At 49.0% G+C, this 10,510-nt stretch overlaps 1 protein-coding gene across 1 annotated transcript; it reads right to left on the bottom strand.

Annotated features, from left to right (window-relative positions):
- Positions 1-1,215: 1,215 nt before the first annotated feature.
- On the bottom strand, positions 1,216-8,835 carry LOC142852389 (dipeptidase 2-like). Its single transcript, XM_075977130.1, has 11 exons — positions 8,751-8,835; positions 7,813-8,122; positions 7,234-7,360; positions 6,835-6,964; positions 6,614-6,755; positions 6,299-6,368; positions 5,740-5,916; positions 5,318-5,402; positions 2,944-3,019; positions 1,646-1,781; positions 1,216-1,534 (listed from the first exon to the last, which is right to left on the bottom strand). Exons 2-11 carry the CDS (start codon positions 8,073-8,075, stop codon positions 1,295-1,297), a joined length of 1,446 nt encoding a protein of 481 aa, XP_075833245.1. The 5' UTR covers positions 8,076-8,122; positions 8,751-8,835; the 3' UTR covers positions 1,216-1,294.
- Positions 8,836-10,510: the final 1,675 nt, after the last annotated feature.

Raw genomic sequence — 10,510 nt, 5'->3', positions numbered from 1 at the left:
CTGTAGCTAGCTCGAGGGTCTACCGTTCTTTATGGAGATGGGCCACACACGCAGGCCTCACACAGCTGCCACTGGCTCCCCAAAACCAAGTGCTCTTACAGAAGCCCCCTCCAAGAGGACCCACGGCAGTGACAGGCAAGGCTGTGTCTGGGATGCCAAGAGACAGGAAGGGGCCTGAGAGGAAGGGCTCTGCAGCACAGAGGACAGAGCAGAAGGGATTGATCAGTTCTGGTTTTCTCTGCAGCACCCGTGCCTCCTGCAGTCCCCCCTTCCCCCGGATACTACCATGTCCTCTACAGAGAGCACGTACAAGCTCTTAACCTTTGAGCCATCTCCATCTCTTGGGCTTTTAAAAGTTTGAGTCTGAAGGATTGAATTCTGGTTCTCACACCTGCTTGTAGGGCAAACACTTCACTTACAGAGCTACCGCACCAGCTTTCATTTGTTTATTATTTATTTATTTTTGAGACACGTTCCCCGTACCCTAGGCTGGTTCCCCAGCTCAGCCTGACCTTGAAATTTCTGCTCTTTCTGCCTCTACCTCTCAAGTGCTAGGGCCGCAGGTGTGCAGCAATAGGACTGGTTTTGTGTGGTGCTGCGGATCAAATCCAGGACTTCCTGCATGCTGGGCAAGCGCTCTACCAACTAAGCTACAAAAGAGCCGAGTATTGGCTCTTAATATTGCCTGTTATTACTGCAGTTGCTATTAATTCCCAGTCAGTCCCTGGGCGTTGGATGGCATGGACAATTTGTACCTGGTAAAGAGGAACTTCCTGACTGCTGAAATCTCACCACATCAAAGCCAGTCCAACCAGCAGAGGCCCAGGACCCAGTATGTGTCCTGGAGTTCTGGCCTTTGTCCCAAAAAGAATGAAGGTTACTCATGATCCAGCCAGGTTCCCTTCTTAGGAATCTAAAGAATTGCTTGAGAGATTGTATGGTGGGAATCAGTGGTTCAGTTTATGTATTGAGGTGAAATGCTCAGAACGACCCCTAAATTCCAGACCTCTCCCTGAAGCCAGACCCAACCCATCGGCTTCATCCAGCGTTGGGCCCAGCCACTGAGGTAGTGCAGATCACTGACAACTTCCTTGAGCCAATGGTGGCTGAAAGGCCACGTTCCACAGACCACGAGCGCTGGAAGCCCGTGTTACCCTGAACTGCCACAGAGAAGGACGCTCACATCCGTGTCTACATTAAACACATTTACTTCCATTAAACGTTTGCTCCTGCACAAGTGGAGGGGGTTCGAGGGTACAGAATGATAACTGGGAGAGCTGCGTGGATCACAAAGTCATACAATGAAGCCTAGAAAGGCTGTAACAATGGTGAGGATTGGGGCTATGTGGGGAGATTTTGAGTGTAACCCCTCGGGTGATAACTTGAGTGTATGATGTGTTGGGATCTCTGATTGGTTCTTTTCCTTTTGCTGTTTCTCTTGTCGATGTGGCAAGACTGAGTGACAAGCACTGTCCAGCTGCTCCTCTGGAATCATGTCCTCCAGAGGACTTTGCCATCTGCTTTGCTCCCGGACCTGGAGGTGACAGTTGTCAGTCAGCAGCTTTTCCGGGTCTCCTGTAGCCTGTTAATGCTACGGAAGCCCCTGCGCAGATTCATGCCCTGCTCTCTTGCTGTCTCACCATACCTGTTCCACCACTCTGAAGACGCGCAGCAGGTTTCCTCGAAGGACACCTTGCAGCTCCTGTTCAGTCCAGCCCCGTCTCAGCAACTCCTCTATGAGCACTGGGTATGTAGACACGTCCTCCAGTCCCTGAGGGAACCTGTGCAGTCACCAGCAGGCGAACCTCAGACCCGATATCCTAATCCAACTGAAAACCTCAGCTCTATCTGAGTTGCACCCTCAGGCCATACGTGGGGCTGGAGACAAGGAAGGGGTAAGTAGTTTGCTCCAGTCCTAATTCTTCAGAGGTCTGAAAATCTCTTAAAAAAAATATGTAGTGCTATAAATCAAACCTTGGGCCTCATAGATAAGCAAGTTCCTTATCACTCCTAGTCCCTTCCTTGAACAGCTCCTAAAACTCACTAAATGGTCTTTTAAGATTTATGCCTTCCAGTTGGGCAATGGTGGTGTGCACCTTTAATTCCAGCACTTGGAAGGCTGAGGCAGGCTTCAGATCTCTCTGAGTTTGAGGCCAGTCAGGGCTACATAGTGAAACTCTTTCTCAAACAAACTCAAACAAACAAGAAAAGATTTATGCTTTTTTTTTAAGGTTTATGCTTTCTAATAAATGCAGATATCCCCTCTGTTAAAAAAAAAAAGGAGTATCTGAAGCTGTTGCTCAGGAGTAGAGTCCCTGGCTTGACTAACTTCAGGAAGGTTCTGAAGTGGATTCCTAGAACTGGAAAAGAAAAAAAAAGAATACTGAAGAAACAAACGCAGGGGCCAATAATAGGTTCAGTGACTAAAGGCCTAACAACCTGAGTGTAGTCTCTGGAATCCACATGGGAGAAGAAAAGAGTGATTCCTGCCATGTGTGCCCTAGTATGCACATCCACCCCACTTTCCAAGTGGTAAATATTGTTTTAAAAAAGAAAAGGAATAGCCAGGCGGTGGTGGGGCACACTTTTAATCTTAGCACTTGGGAGGCAGAGGCAGGCAGATCTCTGAGTTCAAGGCCAGCCTGGTCTACAGAGTGAGTTCCAGGACAGTCAGGGCTACACAGAGAAACCCTTTCTTAACAACAGTACCAAGAATAACAACTGGCAGAGAAGATAGTCCGCTCAGAGGTCTGCAGTGAGTACACGGGCTAGAAAAATGAGCTTTCTCAAAGTACCTTAGTGGGGGCCTTGGGCTGAAGACATACAGGAGAGCACAGGAAAGAGCGCTGGGGATGGAGAGATGTCCAATGGGCAAAGCCTAAAGGCCTTGAGGACCTTGATGCTGCGAGAGCAGCTTCAGATCAGCCACGGAGAAATACTCACTGCGCGGCGCCATCGTAATCTCCACCAATCCCTATGAACTCCGATCCAATCACTGCTTTGATGTGGTCAAAGTGATCTGGGGAAATGGACAGTCAACAGAATGGGGCTTTCAGGGAAAGAGTGGCCTTGGAACTAGGTTTGGCAGATCCCATTCCTCCTTGGATTACAGTCTAGGATTCTCTCTCTCTCTCTCTCTCTCTCTCTCTCTCTCTCTTTCCTTCTTTCTTTTTTCGAGACAGGGTTTCTCTGTAGCTTTGGAGCCTGTCCTGGAACTAGCTCTTGTAGACCAGGTTGGCCTTGAACTCACAGAGATCCGCCTACATCTGCCTCCTGAGTGCTGGGATTAAAGGCATGCACCACCACTGCCCAGCTCAGTCTAGGATTTTCATAAGCCATAACTTCACAGGAAACAGGCTCTAGCCGCCTGGACTCCTTCCCAGTCAGTCCCACAAAGTGAGCATCTCTGAGAAGAAGAGACTGGTATTTGCTTCAGTTGACCTTTCTCCGGCTTCCTTTTCTTTCATTTTTCTTTTCTTTCTCTCTTTTGTTTTTCTTGTTCTCCCCCCATTTCAGGAAAGCTATCTTGGCTCTTAGAGAGTTTAACAATGCTCAGTCTGAACATTTTCTTGGCAAGAATCTTGCCCTTGACTTGTTTATTCACAACAAAGCCAGCAGCGTGCTGCATGATATTGTAAACAATTTTGCCAGGGTAATATTTATGAGGCCTTTCTTTCTGAATAGTGCCCAACTCCTTGATGTCTACAGTATTATCCTTTTCATAGATTTGTATATATGTGGTCAAAGCAACAAATCTATATTTCTTAAAAGGCCTAGAAAGAGCTGGAGAGATGGGTCAGTGGTTAAAAGCAGTGCCTGCTCTTCTGGAGGACCTGAACTGGGTTTAATTTCCAGCATCCACACAGTCATCTATATTTTCAGTTCTGGGGGGTCTGACATCCTCTTCTATCCTCTGCAGGCACCAGGCATGTCTAGGATACACAGACATACATGCAGGCAAAACACCCATACACATAAAATAAATTGCTAATAAAATCAAAACAAAGGCCTAGAGAAGTTACAGAGGGTGCCTTTCTTCTTTCCTTTTGTGTTTGGCATTTTTGGTGAATTACTGGAAGATGGCATCTATGGCCCAAACAGATTTCTATAACTGTAGCTGTTACTCCACACACAGTCCTGGCATCAGAACTAACACAAGCTGCTCTAGACTAGACTTCAGGTTGGAGTGAAAGTGTTTAGAGGGGCCCCTAATTCAGTTCATAGTCAACCTAATTCATCTCTGATTCCAGTTTGGAAAACCTGGCAGGGCCTCCTTTCAACGAGACTGAAGGCAGAGATGGGTAGGGTAGCCCATGCAGAAGCACAGATAGCTGGCACATCGCTCTAGAATGGTCCCCAGCCCCCTCACAAAGCCGTTTGGGTTATTTGACTCTGGTTCCACGGTAGTACTAAAGTGCTCTGCGTCTTGTCCACCATGCACATTTTTTAAACCCCCCCCCGCCCTTTTTGGTTTTGTTTTCCAAGAAAACTCTTAAACTCAAAACTCTCTGTAGCTTTGGAGCCTGCCTTGGAATTAACTCTTGTAGACCAGGCTGGCCTCAGACTCACAGAGATCCACCTGCCTCTGCCTCCCGAGGGTTGGGATTAAAGGTATGTGCTACCACTGTCCGGCTTAAAATGTCTTTTTTTTTTGAGACAGAGTTTCTCTGTATCACCCTGGCTATCCTGGCACTTGCTCTGTATTAACAGCTGGTGGGGATGGAGTCAATCCAGGCCTTCATAGGAGGCAAGTGCTCTCTGCAATTTTTGTCTAGACTGCCGTGCCGACACCCTGAAGTCTTCAGGTCAAACTCAGCACTGTTCAGAAAGCCCAGGGGGGAACGGTTTCCAAACCTTTATTGCTAAGCACGCTCCCTTGCTGGGATTTACCTCAGAAAGTAACTTTGCCGCTTTTCCTCCCTCTTCCTGTCTCCCCTCATCTATCTCTCTCTCGCCTTCCCTCATCACTGAAGATGCTGATGTTTACGACTTGTTTCTTTTTTTTAAAAAAAAAAGATTTGTTTATTAATTATGTATACAGTATTCTCAGTATTCTGTCTGCATGTATGCCTGCAGGCCAGAAGAGGGCACCAGATCTCTCATTACAGATGGTTGTGAGCCACCATGTGGTTGCTGGGAATTGAACTCAGGACCTTTGGAAGAGCAAGCAGTGCTCTTAACCACTGAACCATTTCTCCAGCCTTACGACTTGTTTCTTGTTATTGTCCTTTCAAACTCCAATAAGATTGTCTTTGGTGTTTAAAGACAAAGGAAGAGAGAAAAAGATATACCAAGAGGCAGGCTTTGGAAGACTCACCTCCCACAGTGGACACATTCGCTAAGGGGTTGCATTGCAACACCCCTACAGAGAATGTCACCATGATGATGCCACCGTTCTTCTTCTGCAAAGATGGTCAAAAGGACACTCAGCTTGGCACCCCAGCATAATTATGTGTCTACCTCCACCCTGTGAGAAAGCTTTGGGGGGCAGTGTCAATGAGCAAGACTTAACTCTGTTTTAAGTGATGTCTTGGCCCTAAATTTTAGGGGTATAGGAATAATTATCTGCAACAACCTCCTCACCCCACAACAGAGAATTTGGGCGCAATGGACTGTGGGTTTGTGAGGCAGTGAATGCTCAGTCTGGGGGGCTGAGGGAACGGAGGGGACAAATTTCAAGTTCAAGGCCTCCTGGTTTGAATTTCTCGATTTAGGTCCCAGGGCTAGAAAGTTTCTCACCAGAAGCCTCAGGATGTCATCAGGAAGATTCCGAGCATTTCTGCACACACCCCTGGCAGCCGAGTGGGAGAAGATCACAGGTGCCTGTGACACTTCCAAGGCCCGCCTTGCAGTAGCATCCGAGACATGGGACAAATCAACCATCATACCCAAGCGATTCATTTCTGCCACCACTTTCTGTGAGCGCAGGTTAGGAGGAAGTCTCAGGGGTACATACATGCATGCATTACTCATCCAGGAAAGGGCACATGCAGTGCACATAGATGCATGCATTAGTCATCCAGGAAAGGGGTACATGCAGGGTACATACATGCATGCATTACTCATCCAGGAAAGGGGTACGTGCAGGGTACATACATGCATGCATTACTCATCCAGGAAAGGGGTACGTGCAGGGTACATACATGCATGCATTACTCATCCAGGAAAGGGGTATATGCAGGGTACATACATGCATGCATTACTCATCCAGGGGTATGTGCAGGGTACATAATGCATGCATTACTCATCCAGGGAAGGGGTACGTGCATTTGCATGGAGTATCACTCAGAGTCCTTACTTCGCCAAAGCTGGTCAGTCCTTTGACTCTGCTGTAGAATGAGTGGACGTCCTTAGATGAGCTCTCTGCCCTGCAGGAAGGCAAGAGGCAAGCTAATTGGTGGTCATGCCCTCCAAACTCTTCATTCTTGCAACCCTAAAGAGCTAACTCAAAAACCCCAATTGCCTGGCAAAAGGAGGAATCCCAATCTTGCCTTATAAACCCCAACTACCAGCCCCTATATGCGAGTCCCAGGCGGTATCGGTAAACCTTGGTCTGTGTCCACAAGGGCAGCTTTCTGCTTCAGCGGGCTTGCACCATCTGCATTGTGCTCACCAGGGTGTATTGCAGGTGTGTGTGAGCGTCAGGTAGCGCACCCCCAGCTGGTAGAAACTTCGAAGCACGGAGAGGCTGTTATCTAGTGAGTGGCCGCCCTCCACACCAATGAGGCAGGCCAGTCTCTGGGTGCTGTTCAGAGCTGTAGGCACGGGTCAGGTGATTATGTCCAGGAGTAGTAGCTTCATCCAGTCCCCAATACCCTAAAGAAGTCCACTTACCCTTAACCGAGGTCACAAGCTCCAGCTCAGAATAAGAGGCGCACATTCTGTGAATGAGGTCAATCTGTTCCAGTGTGAGGCGCAAGGCATCCCGGTCCTGGGTCTGGCATGGTACGTAAGCGGACCAGAACTGGAGCAAAGACAGGGGTTGACTTTGGGCCTTTACAGCTGACAGACTTGTGGGTCTAGAGACCACATATAATAAACGTGATGCTTGCTCTGTGGTACTTCATACCCACTTGCTGGCTTGCTATTGACCCCTCTAGCCACAGCATCATAGTGTTTTTTTAAGTCACTATAGTAACAGACTTCCCATCTGACTAATGTCATTTCTGGGGTCCCAATTTCTCCAGCCTTCCCCAGCAGCCATGCTAGCATTTGTGTGTGTGTATGTATTACCTGGGCTCCCACAAAGCCATTTCTCAGCCTGTTCAGGCTTGTCTGGCCATAGGTGAAGTTTCTCACATCAGCATCCTGTAGCCCACTCCAGTAAAATTGCCTCAGGACAAGAGGAAGGTCGTTGTGACTGCATGAGAGTCAAGAAAGAGCTTAGCTCAAACAGAATTGGTTGGATGGTACCCATCCTGAGTGCACTCAGAAGGCTAAGGCAGGAGCATCATTTAAGGTTCCAGGTCATTCTAGGATACTTGGTAAGTTCTGGAGCAGCCTGGGCGCGAGAGAGGGACACACACACACACACACACACACACACACACACACACTGCTCAGAGAACACATGGCTCTACCTCTTTGGTTTCCAGGTCTAGCAGAAATAATTCTGCTACTCCTAACCCACGTTATCCAGACCACACTGAGATGCCCTAAAGCCTGGGCTACCAGAGAAGGAGGGATAGAGAAAGGCCAAACATGGTTGATAGGGGACAACATGTAGAAGTGGATAGTAGGAGAGGACCGGCAGGTTCAGAGCCCTCACGAGTATGCTCAGCCCGGTTTCACCCCAAGCCATCCTTTACCTACCCGTCTACAAGAGGGAAGTCTTGCATCAGGGCTCTCGCGCGATCTCTCAGGTCTGGAAAATTGGAGTTGCCGGCACTGGTTGGGGTGCTGGAGGTGCCGTCTGGCTTGGTGAGGACTCTGGGAGTACTTGGTGCTCCAAAGATGCCAGATCTGGTTTGGGTCCCTGTTAGAGGCTGTGAAGGCCCTAACAGGAGCAGCACCAACAGGAACACTGAAAGCATTGGGCCGGGCATCCGGTGACCCTCGAGGCCCGTGGGTCGCATCTTGCTCAGGGCGGGGCAAGCGAGCGTAAGGTGAACGTCTCAAAAGCCTGAGAGGGACAGATCGGAGAGACCGGGTCTAGTGAGAAGGGGTTTGAGGTCAACGGATGCGGCGGCGCAGCACTGCCGCCAGGGGGACCTACAACCCAATTATCCTAATCTCTAAGGGCACTTCCGCAGGGCAGGGTAGTTGAATCCGACAGCACTCAGTTCAGCTCCTCTCTGGGCGTCCTTCGTCCCATGCCTTCTTCCCTGTTTACTGTTCCCAGGGAGCCAATCCCGGTGACTTCCTGGCTGTTTCTAGGGATTGCTCTCCGAGAAAGCGGCCCTGTGGTCTTCTTTCACACAACGAAAGTGAGCTCTTGGCAAGACCACATCGTGTCCCTGACTCCCAGCCTGGGAACTACTCAGAGCACACACACACCTCCATACCCCAACCCCCTTCTGTCATCATTCAGGGTGACGGCTCTCTTCTCTGTTGATGCTGTACCCGCCCAGAACTCTCACCATGACCCATCTGAGATGAGACCTGAATGCGCACTAAGTGGTGCTCATTCAAGGAACACTCAGTAGCACAGGCACAAAGTCGATTAGCTAGTGAAATGGAAGGGAATGAAATACTTTCCAGGGCAGCAGAACCCCATCCCAGCACCTTCTTCCCTGGGACTGCAAACTTACCTCCTCCCTCAGTGCGGAAGCCAGGGCAGAAGTAAGAGTTCCAAGGCCTGGGACTTGTGTCTAGTGGCTTTGTACACCTTATCTGTGGCTCTTGTGGCCTGAGCTCTGCCAGAAACTGCGGGGGCTTAGTTTCCTTCCTTGCAAGCCCCACCCTGTTCCCAGCCCTCACCCTTTCTCTTCTCCAGGAACACCCCAGCCGCAGAAACATACAGGCACACACATACACGCGAGCAAATGCACGCACGAGGCGTGCGTTTTTGTAGACGTCCAATGACGGGACTTTAAATGACATAAAGCCCCTTCAAGAGCTCTGCTCACTCTCCACCAGAAAACTTTCGCTGTTCCTGTCAACCACTCAAGGTTCTGTCCGTGATCCCTGCCGCTAGTGGAGCATCTCCATTTTCTTTTTTCTTGGTTTATGTGGTAGAGAAGCCCTCTTAAAAAAGGAAATGGAGGCTGGACATGATAACAAATGCCTTTAACTCCAGAACTTGAAAGGCAGAAGGCAGAGGCAAGCAGCTGTGCGTTCAAGGCTAGCCTGGTCTACCTAATGAGTAGACCAGATAGAGTTAGTTACAAAGCGAGCCTTGTCTCAAATGAATAAACATTAAATAAAATTTAAGAAGGAAATGAGAAAACTCTTTGAAAGGTAGACGGAAATCTTGGACTACCCAGCAGGGATGGATTTGTGTTTTGGGGACTGCACACTAGTGCCTGCTGTCTGTGATGGCTCTGCACTCAAGGTTGTCAACTCCTGGCCTGCTGCTCACTGGTAGGCCCACTACAGAATGTGTGTTCCTTTAGGGTCAGGCCAGGGCACTTTTCTGCCCATCCCAACTCAGGCCCAGCTCCTTTCCTTTCCCTTCCCCCACTGTCAAGAGGCAAAAGGGAAGAGAAACTCTTAGACACGCTGGTCTCCTATCACAGCTGTGGGTTTGAGGGTAACCTCCTGTTTGTTCCATTCTTAATAAGCCCCAGGAAGCTGAGGGGAAGAAAAAGAAGAGGGCTCCAAGTGTCCTCCTCAATCACTCTACGTCTTATTTTTTGAAGCAGGGTCTCTCACTGAACCTGAAGCCCACGGTTTCAGCTGCCCTGACTGAGCGGCCAGCCCCAGGCATCTTCCTTCCTCCGTCCCTCCCTGCCCGATGCTGGTATTATATCAGCGCCTGATATTTTCCCTGTGTGCTGGGGATCCGAACTCGGGTCCACATGCTTACACTTTACTAACTTAGCTATTTTTCCCACCTCCGCTACAAATTGTTTTTGAAATTTTTTTATTACATTTATTTACTTACTTTCCTGTGTGGGTACATGCGTGGAGGTCAGAGGAGAACTGGCAGGCATTGTTCTCTCTTTTCTTCACGTGTGTGTCAGGAATCAAGCGCAGGGTGTCAAACAAGCACCATCACCTGTTGAACTGTCTTGCTGGCCTTATTTTGTTTCAAGAGGTTTTTTTTAATTTATCTTTTATTATTTTGTGTGCATGAGTATTTTTCTTGCATGTATGTCTACCACATGCATGCCTGGTGCCCTCAGAGGTCAGAAGAGTGCACTGGATCCCCTGGAACTGGAGTTACAGATGCTTGTGAGTCACCATGGGGGTGCTGAGATTTAACCCTGACCCCCTGGAAACAACAAGGGCTATTAACCTCGGAGCCACCTCTCCAGTCATGGCCCTATTTTAAAGCAAACCATAGGGCTGAGATCCAGCTCAATGTGACTCCACCTCTGGGGGAAAGCCCACCAAGCAGTGACAACTC

The sequence above is a fragment of the Microtus pennsylvanicus genome, chromosome 6 (genome assembly GCF_037038515.1).
Source record: "Microtus pennsylvanicus isolate mMicPen1 chromosome 6, mMicPen1.hap1, whole genome shotgun sequence".
Taxonomy (NCBI): domain Eukaryota; kingdom Metazoa; phylum Chordata; class Mammalia; order Rodentia; family Cricetidae; genus Microtus; species Microtus pennsylvanicus.
The sequence above is the reverse complement of the archived record's forward strand: the minus strand, read 5'-3'. Positions and strand labels throughout refer to the sequence as shown.

Coding starts and splice junctions, on each gene's coding strand:
- LOC142852389 (XM_075977130.1), bottom strand. CDS start 8,075: ATGCGACCCACGGGCCTCGAGGGTCACCGGATGCCCGGCCCAATGCTT. Junction 7,361..7,812: donor GACTTCCCTCTTGTAGACGG/GTAGGTAAAGGA, acceptor ACTCTCATGCAG/TCACAACGACCTTCCTCTTG. Junction 1,535..1,645: donor TCTTCAGAGTGGTGGAACAG/GTATGGTGAGAC, acceptor TGTCACCTCCAG/GTCCGGGAGCAAAGCAGATG.